At 44.1% G+C, this 21,377-nt stretch overlaps 1 protein-coding gene across 1 annotated transcript; it reads right to left on the reverse strand.

The window, feature by feature from the left end:
• Positions 1 to 2,296: 2,296 nt before the first annotated feature.
• Positions 2,297 to 18,192, reverse strand: LOC311205395 (granulocyte-macrophage colony-stimulating factor receptor subunit alpha-like). The gene is made up of 11 exons (XM_084279804.1): positions 18,053 to 18,192; positions 17,307 to 17,443; positions 16,206 to 16,326; positions 13,533 to 13,662; positions 13,263 to 13,444; positions 12,005 to 12,144; positions 8,881 to 8,916; positions 7,776 to 7,905; positions 5,972 to 6,065; positions 5,233 to 5,314; positions 2,297 to 2,524 (listed from the first exon to the last, which is right to left on the reverse strand). The coding sequence occupies exons 1-11, from the start codon at positions 18,162 to 18,164 to the stop codon at positions 2,456 to 2,458; spliced, it is 1,233 nt and encodes a 410-aa protein (XP_084135930.1). The 5' UTR covers positions 18,165 to 18,192; the 3' UTR covers positions 2,297 to 2,455.
• Between the last annotated feature and the right edge of the window lie 3,185 nt (positions 18,193 to 21,377).

Raw genomic sequence — 21,377 nt, forward strand, 5'->3', positions numbered from 1 at the left:
GCTTTGGGAAAGCCTCTTTTGTTTGAAAACTTGTTTCAGGTGATGGCTCCTCTCATGCACTTACACTGCTCTGTAACAGAACAAGCTCAGTTATTTTTTTTTAAGAAATTGAATGTGAGAACTGGGGGGTGGAGGGAGGGGGAAGCATGGGTTATACTAATAGGAACCACACCCATTCTTTGTGCCTGATAGTGTGTGATGATGGGCTGCTGCAAGTGGCTTTTTGCATGATCCTTAAAAATCGATTTGCAACTTCTCATGTGACTTGCAATGGGGTGATTTCTGTTGTAGTGCTAGGAGAACCCAAAGTCCCAAGGACAGTCTGAAAGTAATGCTCTTGCCCTTGGTAAAACAGCTTAAAATGGAAATGAATTTTATTTTGTTTAAACCACTTTAGAAAGTGATGTGGCATTCATGCAAAAACCCAGGGGCCTAGTACATGCCTTCAACTTCTGAGTTCCCTGTGTATTGTATTATTGCTGCTATGTGGAAGTGCTGGTTGTGCCATTTGCCATACTGTGTGCCCTGGTGTGTAGCAGCGGTGGTACCTCTGTGGAAGGTGAAGCTGGAAGGGGTGTGTAAGAGGGAATACTTGTGCTTCTGTGCAGCTGAAGATAGGTCAACCTTCAGTGTTAACTGACTGATGTCAGAAGACCATGATCAGACTGAACAAGTTCTCATACTGCTATGTGAGATAATGCAATACCTGTGTGCTGTTCTTCATATGTATATAATCTTTTGTACTCTGTGATATGTGAAGACATGGCAGAGGGACCAGTCAAGGAAAATGAGGTGTTCATCCTCCAACTGTTATTAAGAATTCTTCTGTGTGGGTCTAGAGAAGGAAATGGTGTGTCATATGAGTTGGTGAAGGCTGATGGAGCTGACTTGAGTTCTTTTGTGTGCCTTCCTTCTGAGGTTGCTGTTCAAGATGAAGTATTTAAATTAACCACTTGGCTTTGGCTGATTATTACCACCTTCTCAAGCACAAACCACTTTTTCCCTTTCACATCAGTGTGTGAATGCAAGTACATGACAGAGCTGCTTTGCACACAGGGCTGTAAGCAAACATGGCCTGCCTACTGCCATTCCTTAACCGTGGCTGTGAATGGTAGCGCTCTCAGGGTGTGGGCAGGTCGTTTGGTGTTGACTTTGCTGAGCAACCTGCTGTTTCAGTGGTAATTATATTGATTTTGTGGGGTGGGGGAAGAGTTTTGGTCTATACAAATGCATTGCTTAGTTTATTTTCTGCATCTGCCTTGAAATCCTAGAGGTAGTGGGTACCTCCTGTAGTGTCACTGAGTGCCCAACCTCTGGTTTTCCTCCCCAGCATCACCAGTGCTGGAGCTGCCCACCTTCCCTTCAAGAACCGGGCTTCAGCCAAGTGACATAGGAAATCGGAGCGAGCGTGGGTGGTTTTCATAAGCAGAGCTGCAGTTTGCCTGGGCTGGGTGTGCAGCATGTGCTGCTCTGTTCAGCTACTGCTTTTAGCATATGGCTAAACCTGTGATGACGCAGCGTGGGAACATAGGAAACAAACAATAAATGAGACTTTAAAAGCATTTGGTTTTTTGCCTTACTGAAATGCTGTATGAAATGCTTGGAGCTTGTACAAAGAAATGCTGGCAACTGAAGCCTGTGTTACATGAAAGGCATTGGAAATGAAGCTCACAGACTTTGCCACAAATAAAATGTTGTCAAGGGGAGGCACTTTTTACATTTAAAATGCAGTTACTGGATCTTCTCACAGGTTTTACTCCGATTCTCACAGCTGTTGCTGAAAACTGAGCTGCTGTCTGAGTTCAGTGTGTGGGTCAGTGCTGGGGAGGTTCACGTTTGCACCGGGAGCGTGGAGCTGGTGAAGCGGCTGGCTGGCAGCCTGGCACTTGTCAAGTGTCATTTCCTGTGTCCTTTAGCATAAAGCTTGTTACGTGCTGCAAGGATTGGGGGTCATCAGGTCACAAGGTTAAAGGGCGATTTCAAACACATATCGAATAGCCTGGTTCCCCCTCAGGAAACGTTCTGGGAATATAAAAGGGATAAGCTGGGAAAACTAGCTGCTGTGGTATTGTCCAGTCCTACCATCCTGGAGGGAGTCTGTGTTTTGAGGGAAGAAGCATCATGGCGCTGGAGACAGGAAAAGATAACGAGTTTGTTGTGGATGAGAAGCCACCTCGCATTGCGACGAAAACGCCGGCAAGGTTTGAGCAGGGCTTCGCAGCAGGTGCCTGCAGAGGGGCTTAGCTGCCAGGCATCGTGGGTTTGAACACGGGGAGATAAACACATTTCACTGGTCTTAGCTGCCTTTTTCTCCCCAACTTCCATTTTAGATGGGATAAACAGTTTTACAGGTAATGATACCAGTTTCTAGACTGCTGTGAAGTACTCCTGAGTTGTCAGGATCCATGATTTCCTTTCCTGTTGGGGAATCCAAGTGTTGTTTCTTTTTGGAAAGTTAGGTCATCTCTTGAACCACAGTCACCTCCTCGATGCAGATTTTTTTGGGTAGGCTTAAGTGCTCGCTCTGAAGAGAAAGGAAAGGGGTTAGTTAGCCTATAGCACACAATGAGCTACGGAGTTGCTGTTGATGGTGAGAGAAGATCTGTGAATGTTGGATGCACCAGTGCTGAGGGCACCCCATCTCACTATTCTAACGCACAAGACGTGCAAAGCAGGAGGTGAACATAGCTTAAGGACAGTTATGGATTGTCTGGTCTCTAACATAGATGATTGGTGCTAGCTCTTTGTCAGCTGCAGAGGAAAGTTAATTTAAATACTGGACATCCTTAACTAGGATAACACAAGGAGTTTACTCAGTGACCGTTGCCTGAGTTTTCCAGGCTTTTATGTTGGTTAACTTGGACTTCTACAAGAGCGCAGGTCGCTGGGTGAGGCCATAGTGCTGATAACAGGGCTTGGGGCTTAAAACATGGAGAGGAGAGAAATTTGATTAAAAAAAAAGTGGGAGGGATGTACTGGGGCATGCACACCCCCAACGGGATGGGCTTCCTATCATATTGAGGGGATGTCTTGGTGGGGTACTTTGTTTAGGAAATCTCTCAGATTGGGAAGCACTGTGGGGTTTTGTACAGTTGGCAATTCTGTGAGGAAGGAAGACACACAGAGTGTGTTTTGCACTTTCTTGGCATTTGTTTTGTTCAGGAAAAGAAAAGAGAGTATGAAAAGTTTAGTTCTGAGTAAGGGTGAGGAAAGCATTTGGGGTGAGGATGACTGAAAAGCAAAGATGAGTAAACCAAAATGCATTAGAGGAACGCACGGTGCCCAAGGGAGTGAATGAGCTGGTTCGTAGCATCTTGCCCATGGTGGGCAAAATCGGTGCAGAAAGGTGGGGGTTGTAAATGGTGAGTTTTTGCAGCGATCTGAGGAGAAGTTGTATTGCAAAACAGGGTGAATAATGTGAAAATGTGGAAGGTCATCCAGTAAGTGGGGACAAAATAAGGAAAGGGAAGCTTTAAAAAGCCATTATTTGCAGAGGAGATCACAGGTTTCAAAACACCTCATAAATGCACTAACGCTAAGTGATGGTATCCTGGTGTTGGGTGGAGACAGAGAGCTCTCCTGAGAGAACCTCTTTGCCTGTTTATTACCTGCTTTGAAAAGCTACAGCCTTTGATCAGCCTTAAAGGTACCCAGGTGTGGAGAGAAGATTGAAATAGGCTGAGAAGAGTCTAGAAACTGTTTAGAAACATCAGGGACTGATGAGTTTTATCTTCACAGTGCCTGCTGGCAGGTGTGAGGCCGCCTGAGCTGACTGTTTCACTTGAGCTCTGACAGTTCATCACCAAGAAGCTGCTGCCTGCATGGTGGTGCCTGTGCCACCGGGTACAAAGCTGCATCTCCAAAGGCCTCTGGGCCATGGTGGAGGGATTTGGGTAATTCTGGTGTGCAGGAATTTGGGAACCCTGCAATTTTGGTAAATGCAAGTGATCTGGAGGGTCTGCAGTTTTTGAGGGTCTCCGGGAAATGGGCAAACACAGATTCTCACAAAGAGAGAGTGTTTTGTCCTCTCAAAATGGATAGGTTTTCTAATGCTGCTTTCCAAAAGCATGGTTTTGAACTCAAAATAAGTAAATATACTTCTTTTTTAAAAATTTCTAAGTTTCTACAATTTTATTCACACATTTTTCCAGCTCAGAGAACGAACATTTCTGTAAGGTCTTTGGAAAGCCTCTTTGGAAAGGCTGGTTGTCAACAGTAAACAACTGGCCTGATTTATTGACTACAAGTACATCTCTGCTTTAGCCAGCTGATCTCTCACTGAGCAAACCACTCTTCAAATGGACAGTTGACAATCACAGAATCTCCTGAGTGGGAAGGGACCCAGTTCCAACTCCTGGCTCCACACAGGGCCAAGTCAGAGCATGTGACTGAGCGCATTGTCCAGACGCCTCTTGAACTGAGGCTGGGTTCTGTGACCCCTTCCCTGGGGAGCCTGTGCCAGTGCCCAGCCACCTTCTCAAGCAGAGAGAAGCATGAGTGGTTCAAAGCCTGGTTGTCACGGCATGTGAAGAAAGACTGGAAGGGTTAGTTGCTGTTGACAGCGTGCAAGTGTGTAAGATGGTGTAAGTAGGAAAGGAATAAGGATAAAAGGTAATGGATTTTAAGGGAAATAAGACATAATTTTAAAAAGTTTTGTAAAAGGAAGGGTAATTAGTCATTAGAATATGCTGTGTAGGGATGCTACAGGATATCAGTTGAATGCAATATGCACAGATCACCAAAGCTGCCATAAGCAATCCCGTGCTGAAGGGAAGAGGAAGGCTGGTTAAGCTGATGAGACTTTCCAGCCCTGCCATTTGTGATTAATGCTATGGGGTTGGGTTTTTTTCACATGGGTAATGGTCAGGCTTATAAAATACATATTCACGCTGTCTTATGATCACTGGTATTTGAATAACCCAATGGTAGATGCTTTCTCCTTTAGGCTATTTTCAAAGTATGAAGAGCAATTTAGCAAAACTGGCACATGCAGAAATTACCAGCCACAGTAAAAGTGACAGGTCTGGTCTTAAAATGAGCCTGCAGATGTGTACAGGATAATCATGAGCCTCAGCACTAGCACAAAGCATTTCTCATTCCAAAACAGCATAATTAGCTTTTAATGGACTAAATTTAATGCTCATCTTTATATGCCAATTATTGTAGTCTTTGGCCTGTCATGATTTATAGTTAGCAACTAACAAATTTGACTGGATTGAAAGGAAAGCATACCTGGGTGTCTTCACCAGTCGATAGATTAAATTTGTCTCTTGGTTGTGGAATGGGAGAAAATATGCTTTTGGAGCGGCAGTACCTTTGGGCAGAAAACAGGATCAGGAAGAAATTAAAAACGCTGGTAATAAAATTTACACATTTTCTGTTATACTTTAAGCACTTTTTTTTTTTTACTTTTAAGGTTAAATAGCCCTTGCTCTACAAATCACTACAGGAGAAGGAAAGTATTCTGAGTGTAGGCTGGTGGGTAACTACTGTTACACTTACCACATGGGTAACTAAAATGTATTTAGAGATGAGAATGACAGTAATACTTAAGTAAACAGTGACTTCCAATAAATCAGATTACATCACTTTCTTGCATCACTAAGTGAGAAGTTTTATCAAAACAATGACAAGTTGGCTTGTCCTGATTCCTTCTTGCCCAGTAGTGTATGAAGCCTGTGGCTTCAGAGTGAAGTGTATGTTAAATGCTTGAAAGTAAGAACAGAAATGTTTCTGCAGGATCTGGTGGAATCAGTCTCTTACTTAACTTTCACATCCTTTCCCCCTGTTTCAGCTGTAGTGAATTTGCATGCCAAAGTGTCATGCACAACAATACTGGTGATAATACCCCATGCATGGCATTAATAACCAGATTACTTAAGTTTGTAAGTAGGAAGGGCAGGAGAGAGGAGGAATGTTTCTCTTACAAAATACTGTAACAATAGTTTCTACCTCAGTAGGGTTGATTTACCTCTTGCAAAGACAAAATAGGAGCACTGCCACTGAGATTATTCCAAGTGCTATCAGAAATACAAGCACAAAAGCCATGTAATCTTCCCCTTGACCTGAAACATCCAAGAGAGAGAAATATCTTTGCGTGCACGAAAGCTGTCTTTGTGGCTCTCAGCAACGGAGGCAAATTCCACCCAAGTTCTTGAATAGCCAGAAGAACTTCAACTTGGCCTCTTACAGAACATTTTCAAAAGGTTCAGGTATGCTTGGTGCATTTTAATCTATTTCAAACACTTGAAATGTAGAGAATTAAAAAAAAAAACAACCAAAAACCAAAAAACCCAAAGTCCAGAAAAGCAGAAGGAGAAATGGAGTCACAGGATGAATAACAGAGTAAAATGTGGTGGAACACTCTCTGTAAAGAGAGTGTTGAGGAAGGGGTGGAGAGGAAGATGCAAAAGGAAAGAGATTATATACCTGGCAAAAACTTAAAAGAACTGAAAGGCAGCCTGTGGTGGATTGACCCTGGCTGGAGGCCAGGTGCCCACCAAAGCCACTTTGCCATTCCTCTCCTCAGCTAGACAGGGGAGAGAAGGTGTAATGAAAGGTTTACGGGTTGAGTTAAGGACAAGGAGAGATCATTCATCAAGTATTGTCATGGGCAAAACAGGCTCAACTTAGAAAAAAATTAATCTAATTTATTATGCAAGCAAAGCAGAGTAGGATAATGAGAAATAAAACCAAATCTCAAAACACCTGCCCTCAGCCTTTCCTTCTTCCCAGGCTTAACTTCACTGCTGATCTATCTCCTCCTGCCAAGCAGCACAGGGGACAGAGAATAGGGGGTGGGGTCAGTTCATCACAGTTTTCTCACCCGCACCTTCCTCCTCAGGGGGAGGTCCACTCACACCCTTCCTCTCCTCCAGCCTGGGGTCCCACCCACAGGAGACAGTCCTCCACAAACTTCTCCAGCATGAGGCCTTCCCACAGACTGCAGTTCTTCACAAACTGCTCCAGCATGGGTCTCCTCCTTGGGTTGCAGAACTTGAGGACCAGACTGCTCCAGTGTGGGTCCCCCATGAGGTCATGATTCCCCCCAGAAAACCTGCTCTGGTGTGGGCCTCTCTCTCCCCAGGCTGCAGGATCTGTCAGGAGCCTGCTCCAGCATGGGCTTCTCACCAGGTCCAAGTCCTGCGGCGTGGGGTCCTCCACAGGCTGCAGGGGAACCTCAGCTCCAGTGTCTGAAGCACCTTCTTCCCCATCGCCCGTCCTTCACTGACCTTGGTGTCTTCAAAGTCTCTCACATCTTCCCAATCCTCTCTCTGGCTGCAAAAAGCTGCCCCTAGGTTTTGTTTCCTTCTTGAATACGTTACTCTAGAGGCACTTCCACTGTCGCTGATGGGCTTGGTCAGTGGTGGGTCTATCTTGGAGCTGGCTGCCCTTGGCTCTGTCAGGCCTAGGGGAAGCTTCTAGCAGCTTCTCACAGAAGCCACCCCTGAGGCTCCCCTCACTAACATAACCTTGCCACACAAACCTAAAACAGCCTCAGCACTCTGGACCAAAGACATGACTGAGTCTGTCTCAACCTGTTTTTGTAGCCCAGGCATCTTACAAACTGCTGCTTTCCCAATCCCAATTAAGCAAAGGCTCATATCAGCCTCCATTGCCAGAGCACTGGAGCATGTGCTCCACATCAGTAACTTCCACCATGTTCCTTCCTTGTCACTGGGTAAGAGCTAAGAATGTATTCACACCTGAGTGTGAAGGAGAAAGGGAGGAAAACATGATAATATTGAATATTAAAATCATATTTTATGTCTTACCGAACTCAATGGGTTCACTCCATTCCCCCCACATTTTGCTTACTAAACAGCTTCTTCCACGTGCTCTGATTTTCAGAATGTATTTTTTTTTCTCATTGTAATTTTGGAATTTGTATTTCCTCTCTTGTACCTAGAATCAAAGCAATCAGACTGTGCATTTAACTTTATTAACTGATATTAATAAAATTTTGGGGGCTAATTTCCCAATACCATTTCTACAAAAAAGCAATTTGTATGATATTTGTAGGTATGTAGTAGCTAAACATTCTTCACCCTAAATTTAAACCTGTGATAAATTAGTTCATCCTGCCACCAGTCTTTCTGGGTTTTGAAGTTTAAAGTTGGATTTTGAAGTTTATTTGGTCTTTAATTTATTATGCTTTGAGGACATGTTTTTCATGTCCTTGTATACAGATCCTAAAAACAGGATGGGAAGCCGAAACTTCAGAAGCACCCTGTAAATTCACTTTACAAACTTTACAGGGATTAATCCCAGAAAGAGTATTCCCTGGATGATGTGTGTCAAACAGACTAGATGTTTTTGAGATGATTCTGTAGTAGATAAGTATCGTCTGGCCTCATGGTACTTTATACAAAATCTGGAATCTTCCAAGTTTAAGGTGCTTCCAGGGCTGAGAGGACCACGCAGTTTCAAGGGGAAGACTGACGCTGTGTGTTAACTTCCACAGGTTTTGAAGATCATAGAATCATCGAATCATCAAAGATCTCAGCATTCCCTTTGTCTAGCTCTCCCAAGCTACAGTGTCATTCTTTCACCAGCAGATATGAGAAGGGGATTGTTTCCAATTTATATTAAGCAAAAGGTCACATCTGTCTTAATCAAAATCCCAGTCTATTTGTGTGATATATAATAAGTATGAAGCTTTGTGAAATGCATGGGAAATTCTGCCAGTGTAAGGTACCTCAGCAAAAGGGATATATATCAAGTTTACACATAAATATACCACAGGAACATGCCCTCCTGAATTCTCATTGCTATATTGATACAGAAACTATAGGTCTAGAAGTAATTGTATTCTGTATAAAGGCATTTGTACGCTTATGTCTGCAAAAGCACAAATTTGTATAGGACAGGAATACTTACTATAGGATACTTCTTCTCATTTTCAATTTTCTCATCCTGAAAACCAGAGATAAATCTTCATTATTGTTGCTTTCATGTCAAATAATCAAACATTTCTCCCCCTTTTGTTGTCATTTTCTGGCTTATAAAGATCATAAGCAATTCTAAAATGAAAAATCAATTGGCTATCCTGTTCCAGTAATGTCCCATAATATAATTCTTTATTCAGAGTTTTGGCTCCCTCCATTTAAATTTAGAAAAGGAAGGAAAAAATGATTATTTATCAGTGGTTGTGAGAAGTTATATTTGCCTCTAAGGACATATGTGCACTGTGCATTCTCATCCAGGAGAAGTATATCAAAATTACACAAGCAATCACATCACAGAAGCACAGTCTGCTTTGGGTTGAAAAGGATCTCAAAGACCATCTAGTCCGAATCCCACTGCCACAGGCAGGGACACCCTCCACTAACTAGCCCAGGTTGCCTAAAGCCCCATCCAACCTGGCCTTGGACACTGCCAGGGAGGGGGCAGCCACAGGTCCTCTGGGCAGCCTGTGCCAGGGCCTCAGCACCCTCACAGGGAAGAATTTCTTCCTAATGTCTGGTCTAAACCTACCCTCGGTTAGTTTAAAGCCATTGCCCCTTGTCCTATCACTGCACTCCCTGATGGACAGTCCCTCTCTATCTTTTCTGTGGGCCTCTTCAGGTACTGGGAGGCTGCAGTAAGGCCTCCCTGGCGCCTTCTTTTCTCCAGCCTGAGCTAGCCAAAATTGCATCCTCCAAACAGAGCAGATCAGAAAGCTGTGATGTCACAACTTTTTGGCAGAAAACTGATCTGAACAGGAAATTTATTCTCCTTCCAGTCAAATTGTCTGTAGACATCTGAGTGATCCATACTCCAGGGCTTTTTCCAAAGTCCTTTGAAGACCTGCATACACATCCCATGCAATCAAAATTTGATTAACAAGAATCAAGCACCGACCTGGATCAAAGAATGTGATCATTTTTAAAAAATGGTGAGTTAAAAAAAGTGAGCTAACAAAATCAACTGCAGTGATTTTAGCAAGGATCCCAGAGAACATTGAAAAGCTGAGGTCCTGGAAACATCTATCACATGTAATGTCAGAAGGATAACTGGCATTATGGAAATCTCAGCAAGACATTATTGGAAGGAGTGTCTCATTTCAGAAAACAGACACACATTGCTCTGTAAACTATACTGGTATTTTCCACGAGTCATTGTCAGCTGAACTCCTTTGACTTAGGACGTGATGGAAGTCATCAGCCTACGCTGTGAACGGGGAGGGTGCAAATGATTTGCTTAAACTTTAGGTGCACAGTGCCATTTTAGTGGCACTGGGGTATCCTGCCAGACCTCTGGCAGCTTGTCCCAAAAGGTGTGAGTTACCACTGCCATCTCCATAAAAGTACCTATGGTGCCTCCAGTGCCTAGAGCACCTTCAGGGGCAAGAGGCACCTACTGGTGCACATCTAGGGCTCAGCTGCACGGGGACCTAGACGCACACTGACTCTTACGTAGTATTTGTGCTCCTTTGCAGACACCTACATGAAGGTGTCTCACTCTGTGACATGAATGTCACACCCAAATGTAGGAAGCTACTGAATCCTAGCCATTCTGACTGCAGCATGGGAAAGAAGAGGTAACGTATATGTCTTTCAAAAACCCCACATTTTGATAATATTACTTTAGTCACAATGTGCAAGCTATATTATTATGTAAAAAAATTTAAGTATTACCTTACTGTCAAAGTATACCAGCCAGCTGGAAAACTGTTGCTGCCTGAAATAGCTAGCAAGGTAGATACCATGCAGACAAGCCAAACAGCATGCAAACTGCAGGCCTTCTTTTGAATAAATTGAGTGTTAAGGATGTATTGCTTTATTCCAGTTCTATGTTTATATTTAATCCTTAGTTGGGCTTTCCTGTCTTGTGCTACAAATGCCTGAGGATCTGCCACTATACTAAGCTTCTGAGTGGTGGTCTGGAAAAGGGGTGGGCAGATGTGCTGGTTTTGGCTGGGATAGAGTTGATTTTCTTCACAGTAGCTGGTACGAGGCTGTGTTTTGGGGCTGTACTGAAAACAGCATTGATAATACAGAGATGGTTTTGTTACTGCTGAGCAGCGCTTACACAGAGCCAAGAACTTCCCTGCTTCTCACCCCACCCCACCAGCAAGGAGGCTGGGGGTGCACAGGGAGTTGGAAGGGGACACAGCCAGGACAGCTGACCCCAACTGGCCAAAGGGATATTCTGTGCCATATGATATCATGCTCAGCATATAAAGCTGGGGGAAGAAAAAGGAACGGGGGGGATGTTTGGATTGATGGTGTTTATCTTCCCAAGTAGCCATTTTGTGTGATGGAGCCCTTCTCTCCTGGAGACGGCTCAACACCTACCTGCCCATGGGAAGCGGTGAATGAATTACTTGTTTTGATTTGCTTGTGCACACAGCTTTTGTTTTGCCTATTAAACTGTCTTTACCTCAACTCATGAGTCTTCTCACTGTTACCCTGCTGATTATTGCCCCCATCCCACCATGGCATGGAGTGAGCAAGTGGCTGTGTGGGGCTGAGCTGCTGCCTGGGTTTGAACCATGACAGGAGTGCGGCCTAACTTGTCGTACTGCAGATGTTATCCACGTGTGGAAATCGTGTAATGGTGAAATAGGTATCCCAGGGATAGGGAGGAAGAGCTCTATTTCTTGCCTCATTGTCACCCTCATAGGCTCAAAGAATTTTCCTGCCCAGGGAAGCAGGATGAGCATGAGTGACCATGGCCTGTGCTGGAGGCTGCCACCAAGGCAACAGCCCCATTGCAGGTCACAAGCTGTCATGCCGCAGCTGCCTCCTGAGAGACATGCTCATGCAGAAAAGCATCTCAGGGCCTCTCCCAGTCTTTGGTCGGGAACCCCTCATGGCAGTTCCCTGCTCTCCTCTGCTTTTGTGCTTTGCACATCTGATTAGTTCAAAATAAGGTCATGAGCAGTGGGATGCAGGTTCATCAGAGCTGGAGTGCGAGAACACCACAGTCTACGAGAGAAGAGTTAATAAACAAAGGAAACAGAAGTTCTAGATATGCATGTACATAGGTACAATTCCACATAAGAAGAAATTGCTTTTACCTTATTTTGTATAATAATTTCATATTCAAAACAATCCTTGTTTGTCACATGACTCGTAACGGGTGGATTCCATGTGATTATGCAACCGTCCAAACCTCCGGTACAATTGACAGTGAGATTTATTGGAGGGGTGAGTATTTCTGGAAATAAATTTAATGTAGACATAGTCATTAACCAGCTGCAGCTCACGTGTTCGCAGCAAAATACCCGTGCAGTTGAGGCACCTGGCGTACAACTGTGTGTTGCTGATGTTAAATGTTCTCTAGTAAGGAGGAGTAAAATACAGTAGCAAACCTTTGGGATAGGTAATTTCAGTTGTTGGACAGCTGCAGTAGCTGTAGTTCATGCATGAGGGAACTTGTGTGATTCAGTAGTACAATCACCAGTGCGCTGTTTTCTTCTGCATTTAATTTTCATCCTGACAATGACAATCCTCACAGGAGAAAAGATGGAATTCTTTGTGCTGCGGTAGTGTTCAGGTAGGAGGTCAATTCATCTGAATTTGTGTGCCTACAATATAGTTGACTAGGTGCCACCCAGGTGCCTAATCACTACAGTCAGTGGAGGACATGTCAGAAGAGCCCATGACTGCAAAGTCATCTGGTGTACCACGGAGCAGGCATGCTCACCTGAATAGCTTTGGGCTACAGCTGCATCAGCTGTAGGCAGGAGTCAGTCCTGTGCTGTGCGTCACAGTCCATGGAGGACACCCAGGAGGACCCTGATCTCTCACAGGACCTAGGCCACATCTGCAAGCCTTATGAATGCCTGAAAGGTCTGAGGGTGTCTCAAAAGGCACTAGAGGCTTGTTTTTAGGTAACTGAATCTCATTCTGGATCTCTATCAGCGCTTAAACAGTTAGCTCACACATAGGTCACCACATAGTTAACTAACATGGTTTTAATTTGGAAGTTGAACCCTCCTTCTGGTTTCGGGACAGGTAGCACTTGTGGTTATCAGAGAGGTGTGGAATTAGGGGATGATGAGAAGCCCATTGTAAAGCTGGCCTTGAAAGTCTAGCCACTGTGTCTTATCACTTGGATTCCACGGATATGTTCACACCACTTCTCCAAGCCATTATTGCAGGCTGCCTCTACTAATTTAAGTTATTTTTTGGAATTATTTCTGTTAGCAAAATCTGTCTTGCAGTGAAAAATATTGTGACGGCTACAGACTTTGTTTTATTATTCTTTTCTCTTTGGAGAAAGATTCCACACTTCCTAATTTTATAAAGCATTAAGAAAAGGAAAATACTCACCAAATTTATACAGTTCAATGTAGTCATCATAGAACTGGATCGGGGAGTCATTGCTAGACCCATTCACCAAGAAGTAAGTGCTATCCTTCGTATCCCCTATCATCACGTTTTGGAATCTGCATCCCGTGTTTCTGCCATTTTCATCTTTAATGTAAAGCTCACATTCCATCTCATTGACGTTACTGTAGGTAGCATTGCATTTTAGTTAAATGTGGGCAAAGTGGTCTGTTAAATGTGAATTCAGACTTCTCTGAGCTCAAGCCTGCTTACCTCCATTGCTTCCAGTAGAGAAAATATTGGGTATCTTCTGGAGCATCCCAGCCTGCCTGCCAAGTGCAGTTCATGAAGGAAACGTTATAAATCACACAGGAGAAATTTTCAACGGCCGACCCAGTCGCACCTGCAAACACAGGAATATCTGTGATGAGGAAGAACTGTGTGCCTGCTCCAAGCTGGGGGATCTTGGCACATGCTTAGATATGTGAGACACTTGCAACTCCAGCTGGTTATTGGTTGGGTTAGGCATGACAGCTGAGAGAAAGACGGACTCTCACCCTGTTTTGACCACCTCTGAACCTTGAAACCTGGAAGTGAGTGGAGCATTCACACAGGTAAAGGAAGGCACATTGCCTTTCAACACCATCCTTGAAGTGACTCAGAGAAGTATTTCTCTTTTTGAAACTAATGTTTAAGAATCCTGAAAGTGCTTGCCCACATTTAAAAAGCTGGGACTTTGAAAAGTAAGGTGGGCCCTCTTATTCAAATAGCTTCCTAGGTAGAGCTGTCCACCCTGATGTGGGGACAGAGACTTGATCTCTTCCTTTTCTGGAGCCCATTGAAGCGGGAACTTCATTTCCTTGGAAACTCCCTCGTGGCTGGGCTGTGCAGGCACGCTCAGCCTCCTTCTCTTTTCCCCTTCAGCCGATTTTCTGCTTCATTCTGTGGTGTGCCCCAACTTCAGTGAAAGGGTGAAGGCTTCCTCTGCTGCTGCCCCCAGCCCCCTCCAGCACCCAGGACTCAGGGCGCACTTGTTGAAGCAGGGGGAATTCCCCAGGGAACTTGCATGCTTGGAGGCTAAGGCCAGCTGGGGGGGGAACATCAAAAGCAAGAGGCTTTAGAAGGCATAGTGTCCTGGCTTGTGTTTTGAGGGTCACCATGAGAGTGCTTCCTCTGTTGAGCCCCGAGGAAGAGGTGAGTAGGGAGTACTCTGCTTGGATATAAGCAAACTCCTAATCTCATCACCTCCGTCAAGTCTGAAATACTCCAGTTACACAGGGCTGCAGGAGCACTGTGACTGAAGAATTTTAGTGGAGAACTGTGAGTTCAGATAAAAGGGGAAAATGGGCCATAAAAGCCTCAAGTTTGGAATTATGAAACACAGATGTGCATCAATCCCACTTTGATTACCTCCCACACGGCTTAGGCTCAGGCTATCTTTGTGAATCATAGAATGGTCTGGGTTGGAAGGGATCCCAAGGATCATACAGTTCCAACCCCCTGCCATAAACAGGGCCACCAACCTCCAGGCCTGGATCTACACAAGGTTGCCCAGGGCCCCATCCAACCTGGCCTTAAATACCTCCAGGAAAGGGCATCCACCACCTCTCTGGGCAGCCTGTTCCAGCACCTCACCACTCTCTCTGTAAAAAGCTTCCCCCTAGTATCTAACCTAAACCTCCCCTCCTTTAGCTTTAGTCCGTTCACCCTTGCCTTGCCATTATCTATCCTTTTAAAAAGTTGATTCCCCTTCTGTTTGTGTGCTCCCTTCAGGTACTGGAAGGTCGCAATGAGGTCCCCCTGCAGCCTTCTCTTCTCTAGGCTGAACAAGCCCAGCTCCCTCAGCCTCTCTTTGTAGGGCAGGTGCTCCAGCCCTCTAATCATCTTTGTGTCCCTCCCTCTGAACCCTCTCCAACAGTTCTACATCTTTCTTGTATTGTGGGCCCCAGATCTGGACACAGGACTCCCAATGGGGCCTCACGAGGGCAGAGTAGAGAGGGACAATCACCTCCCTGTCCCTGCTGGCCACCCCTCTTCTGATGGAGCCCAGGATAGGATTGGCCTTCTGAGCTGCAAGAGCACACTGATGGCTCATGTTAAGTTTCTCATCCAGCATGACACCCAGGTCCTTCTCAGCAGGGCTACTCTTAAGGAACTCTTCTCCCAGTCTGTATTTATGTCTAGGATTCTTCCAGCCAAAGTGCAAGACCTGACACTTAGCAGTGTTGAACCTCATTAGGTTCACCAGGCCAACCTTTCCAGCCTGTCAAGATCCCTCTGGATGGCTTCCTTTCCTTCTGTTGTATCAATCACACCACTCAGCTTGGTGTCATCCGCAAGCTTGCTGAGGGTGCACTCAATTCTGTCATTGATAAAGATGTTCAACAGCAGCGGCCCCAGCTCGGTGATTGCACAACAGCTGAGGGAACCTGTGTGTGTCTGTGTCTGTGTTTCAGTGTGACTGCATCCAGACCAGAAGATTGATGTGTTCAGTTTCCCCTAGCTGCTGTCAATCATCAGCATTTCCTTTCCTCTCTTCTCCTCCTCCCATTTTATGGTTTCCATTGCTCTGTGCTCTGGCTGCTGACAGACTCACCCACAGCCCAGCAGAAAAGAATTTCAGAGAGAAATGTGTGTTAACAGCTTAATTTGCTAACAGCCTGAGGAGTTGGGTGAATCCACCCTTAAACTACTGTGATTTAGTAGCATTTTGGAGCCCTGGTATGGAAGAGAACATTGCAATTACTGATACATTTGTCATAATGCATCTCTTGCAGAATGGTGGAAACGTTCATTACAGAACAAATAATTTTAGCTCTTCAACAAAAAGCATTTTGAATGGAAAATAAAGTGGTTACCTGCCGTGTGAGGAATTGTTTGCTAAGGCAGCATTTACCTTCAAAAGATTGCACATGGTGAAAACCTCACCCCGAGCACAGACATTACCTCCAGGGATGAATCTGCAGGTTTTTGAGATGTTTGTGTTTGGCACTTCAATGATAAACAACACCCCTTTGTGCAGAGGCAGGTCTTGTTTCTTTGGAAACTTGCATAGAGTACTATTTGCCTGAAAAGAGAACAATTTGATGGTTTATTTCTCTATTTTCCCCTTGCTGGTGCTAGATGACGTGGCCTATGAAAGTGCAACTCAGAAACTCAATTTGTAGGGCCAAAATCTTGTGTGTATATGCATGTGTTTTAGGTTCAAGAGCTAACTCTGTCCTGTAGCACTCAAGGATGATGTATAACAGAGCGGAGTGACCAAAACTGTAACTACAAAACCAGCTTTGCCACTTAGGAGTTGGATGCTGCACGAGTGTGCTACTATTAGAGAAGGCCAATAGTACCCCAACAGCCTAACAGAGGATGGCTAACATAGGGGGAACCACAGTGGAATTTAATCAAAGGATTAGTGGAATTTAATCAAAGGATTAAGCAAATAAAAGTCCTCGTCTGACCTCCTCAGGGGTCAGAAAGTTGTCTGTGGCATTGTACTTACAATTTTCAATAAAGACTCGATGTGTTTTTGTAATATGCATCTCCAATTAAGGCAGCTGCTTTGCTAGGCTAAATAAGCCACCTCTATGTCTCTTTCTGTGAAGCTTCCTACCTTTCTCTGTGGATAATGCATGTTTATAACAACCTTTGCTACAGGCATGACCCAATTTTCTGGGAAACAAGTGAAGAGATAAAGAAAATCCATGATGCTTTTTCTTTGAAGGGTATTTTGCTCCATCTCTCTAAGTTCTCTAGGAGCCTCGGTCTCCCAGACCCCTTTTTCAGCCTCTACATCCCACTTGATGATTCAATGTAGCTATAGTTCAACCTATCACCTCCCTTTCACTTTGGTGCCAGAACTTCAGTTCTGTGGCATGCAGAGGATACTCCTCCTGCAGAAAATACACCCTGGCAATGGCAAAAGCTTTCCACAGCCCCTGACAGATCAAGCTGTAGACTGTTATCACGGATTTTACCTGCAATTTTTAAAGGTGAGTGAAAGGTAAAGAACAAGGTGCAATTATTTGTCTCAAATAAAAGCAATTTTACCTCTTCCTCGAGGATTTCCATTTTGCTGTTCTTGATGAAACATATGTATTTAGGGAAATTCTTGCTGCTCTCCCAGGAGAGTTCCATTTTTTTCCAATTCATTTTCACGTTCGTAAAAGGTGATTCATGTGGCTCCGCTGAAAGTGTTACACAGTAAGTTCAGTAAGGGTATGCTATTGGTTTTGGTTGGATGCAGGGGAAAGTATCCGTTGGTGGATAAAGGGAAGGCAACTGATGTCATCTACCTGGACTTGTGCATGGCCTTTTACATGGTCCCCCACCACACCCTTATCTCTAAATTGGAGAGACATGGATTTGATGGGTGGACCATCCAGTGGATAAGAAACTGGTTAAAGAGACGCAGACAAAGGATGGTGGTCAATGGCTTTATGTCCAGGTGGAGGCCGGTGACAAGTGGTGTCCCCCAGGGGTCTGTTTTGGGACCACTGCTCTTTAACATCTTTATCAGTGGTGCTGGAACAGGCTGCCCAGAGAGGTGGTGGATGCCTCATGCCTGGAGGGGTTCAAAACTAGGTTTGATGGGGCTCTGGGCAATCTTGTCTAGAACATGCCTGGAGGTTGGTGGCCCTGCCTGTGACAGGGGGTTGGAACTGTATGATCCTTGGGGTCTCTCCCAACCCAGACCTTTATCTGATTCTATGATCTGACAGGTTTAAGATGACAGCTGCTGGCAGATTAATTGCAAATATCTCTGCAAAATGAAGAATTAAACCCTGTTTCTCAGCTTATATCTGCAAAAATGTACTTACACTCTGTACACTGGATGTCAGCATGCACAGGATGAAATAGCATCATACACCACCAAATCATGCAAATGAGTTGGAGAGTATCAAACATCTTTTCTTCTCTGGAAAAAAAAGACAGGAAAAAAAAAGAGAGAGAGAAAAATTATGTACTTTGGTTTCTGCAACTCTTCATTTTTTCATGGGAAGAGTCAAAGATTCTAATTTGTTCCTGGAAAATATTCTTTAGAAAAGGCAAGCAGATGACATGCCTCTTCTGGATGTCATCTTTGAAAGAACCAAGTAGGCTCATTATTGTCTGCTACAGCTCAGTGGTTTGAGACAGCCAGGCCACAGACTCTTGTTATGATACATACCCTCACTGTATTCGGTGTAAAGACCATGACTCAGGATTACTGCTGTCCCACATATCTATCCTGGCCACAGCATCAGAACATCAGGTTTTCTTGCTCTCTGATCCTGTGAACATCACTGCAGAATTTCCTACTCAGTGGTCAGTGCTTGCAGCAAAGCAAGCATTTAGACTGGCTTTCCATCACTTCTTGAGGGCTCCTTTTGGGAAGTGGATGGTTTTGCTTTTGGTTTTGTCGGGGTGCGGATGACTCACTTCCCTGGGGCCGCTCTGTCAGAGCCCCCATCACCAGCCAGCATGTCCAGAGCCTGCACCTGCTCCTGCCAGTGTGTTGGTAGGAGCACATGGAAAACACCTGTGAGATCCAAACTGTCTAAGCAAAGCAGGAGGGGAAATGGCTCTGCCTGCATCAGGTTTTAGCAGGAATTCAATGCTGGCCTGCTTACCATTTTTCTTTCTTTCTTTTTTTTGACTAATCTACAATCTTGCATGAAAGGCTTTTGGGGCTAATTTCAAGGTTTCGTGTAGTAAGGCTTTAATAGCCCTTAGAATAATGTTTAGAGCAATACCCTGAATCACACTTTTTCTTCCTTTTCCTGGGGGCAAGGGTCAAAGCCAACTGCAGACATATTGTTGTTTTGTTATATGTTATCAGTTTCAGTGCTACTTTCAGTCATCTTCTTTTCTCTTCAGACCACAGATCAGCTAAGAACAGCTTTCCATTCAGAAGAGTACCTTAGGAACAGGAATTTTGATGAGCCATTTGGCACTGGGTAGCACTGGATTCAGCTACTTTCCCATTGTCCCAAATATCCCAAATGGCAGCATTTATCACAAACTTGATGACATTTCTGTCAGTTCCTAATTAACCTGAAAGAATTTTTCATTTTTTAATATGTGAACTCTCACTTCTCAACTTTTTTCATGGAAAACTGAACATACTAAAGAATGACAGTTGGGTGTGCTTCACTGTACCTAACTAATAAATAAAATACCTTTTTCAACACTTTATTTGTTATTTGGTCCAGAAATCGTTGAATCTTGCTGTGAACATTATTAAACTTTGAGGATGTCTGCTCTGTAATTAAAACACGATGTTAGCTCATAGAATACGTCCAAAATAATTTTAAACTAATATAACTACAGTGATACAAAATTGAACTGGGGCTATAAAATGTGATTGAGAGACTAGGAAAAAAGGCTGAACCTGCTTAGACCTATTTTAGAGAATGTGAATCTCAAGTTTTCTTGTACAGTTTGTTTGAGCAAAGGTTTACATAGTTACAAGCAGTGCACACCTTTATTCTTGGCATTTCTGGTGCACCTGCAACTTTTGTTTCTGTAAGTTGTCAACTTTTTCTAGACCCTACTTCTGTCTCTGTGCGTTTTCCAGTCCAAAGGACCATATAGTATGAGCATGCCATATATGCCGATGCAGCTTTTCAACAAGGAACGCTACAAAAAATGAGACAACTTGCCTTCATTATGTCTTGACAATGAAACAGAACTATTAGCATAGCTGTGGATGCCCTAGGGGGGATGAATTTTGATATTAGGACATCTAAAAGTATCTACAACCAAGTATTATTCTAAGGACAAGTTGTTGAAATGCCAGTTATAGCCAAGGGAGATCTGGTTGAATTCCATTCATGGCTCTGGTACACATAAATCATTCCTCACTGCTTGTTTTAAAGCATTGGCTAATGCTATATATGAGTCTGGTTGAACTTGTTAGTCTCTTCCTACTTTTCAGATATCTCATTTCCTGTTTACTTCTACTGAGTTTCTTTGGTTTGGAAGTCTTCTTTGTAAAGGCATTTTTTTTTTTAAGCAGCAACCAAATTTTCTACCTGGTCATGTTTATTTTGCCTACCTTTACCTTTTCTTGTCTCTCACAGAGTGTGTGAATGGAGTTGCCTCTGGTGAAGCAGTGTATAGTCCGTGTGTAGGAGGCTATGCTTCCTCCCAGGCAGTGTGAGTTCAGGAGAGGGTTCCCACTGCCGTCTGGTTCAACAAGATAGTTCCTGACTATACTCTCACATGATGTCCTTCTCTAGCTTAAGAAACATTGGTTCTGGCTGGGCTGGCATTAGCTTTCCCTACAGCAGCCCTCATAGTGCTGAGCTTTGCATTTGCAGTTGGAACACACCAACATTTTGGCTACTGCTGAGCAGCACTGGCACAAGCATCTACAAAAGAGATACCAGCAGCATATAAGGAGGTTTAAGATGCTTCAGAAGTTATTACAGAAGCACAGCTACCTTTGGCACCTCCCTAGTCTGTACTATACTGGATGATCAAAAGAAATATTCCCTACAAATCACACAACCAGTGCAACACGGAGTAAGTGGCTAGCACTGATCACTCAGCAGACTCAAATGGAGAACCCCAAACACCAAGGAATCTTGGAAGAGATCATGGACTGGCTGGAAGACAGAGATTTTGGAACATTGTCTGAGGAGGTGACTCATGCCCGAGAAGCATCACCATAGAAGCTATCAGAAGATGAAAGGCATTATCCTCTGTTTACTGGTGGATCCTATCGTGTTGTAGGAAACCACCAGCGATGGAAAGCTACTGTGTGGAATCCCACAAAAGTTGCTGAAGAAGGTGAGTCAAGTCAGTTTGCAGAAGTGAAAGCCATCAAACGGACCCTAGAGACCACTGAATGAGAAAAATTGTCAATGCTCTATCTCTATACTGAGCCATGGATGATGGCAAATGCCCCATGGGAGTGGCTACAGTAGTGGCAGCTGCCCAATTAGCAGTGCAGAGATAAACCTACACAAGCTGCTGCATTGTGGCCAGACATTGATGCTCGGTTAGAAAACATTACTGTAAAGGTATGTCTTGTAAATGCTCATATGCCCAAGAATTAGGCCACTAAGAACACTGAAGCAACGAGCAGGTGATCAAGGCTGCCCAAATTGAAGTGGCTCAGGTGGGTGTGGTCTG

Source organism: Gallinula chloropus, assembly GCF_964237585.1.
Source record: "Gallinula chloropus genome assembly, chromosome: 1".
Taxonomy (NCBI): Eukaryota; Metazoa; Chordata; class Aves; order Gruiformes; family Rallidae; genus Gallinula; species Gallinula chloropus.

Bases quoted from the DNA above. Each gene is read 5' to 3' on its own strand.
- LOC311205395 (XM_084279804.1), bottom strand. From the start codon at position 18,164: ATGTTTGATACTCTCCAACTCATTTGCATGATTTGGTGGTGTATGATG. The intron at 5,315-5,971 runs GTAAATCAACCC...TTCTGCCCAAAG, and splicing joins CTATTTTGTCTTTGCAAGAG to GTACTGCCGCTCCAAAAGCA. The intron at 2,525-5,232 runs GTATGCTTTCCT...CTTTCTCTTCAG, and splicing joins CGACTGGTGAAGACACCCAG to AGCGAGCACTTAAGCCTACC.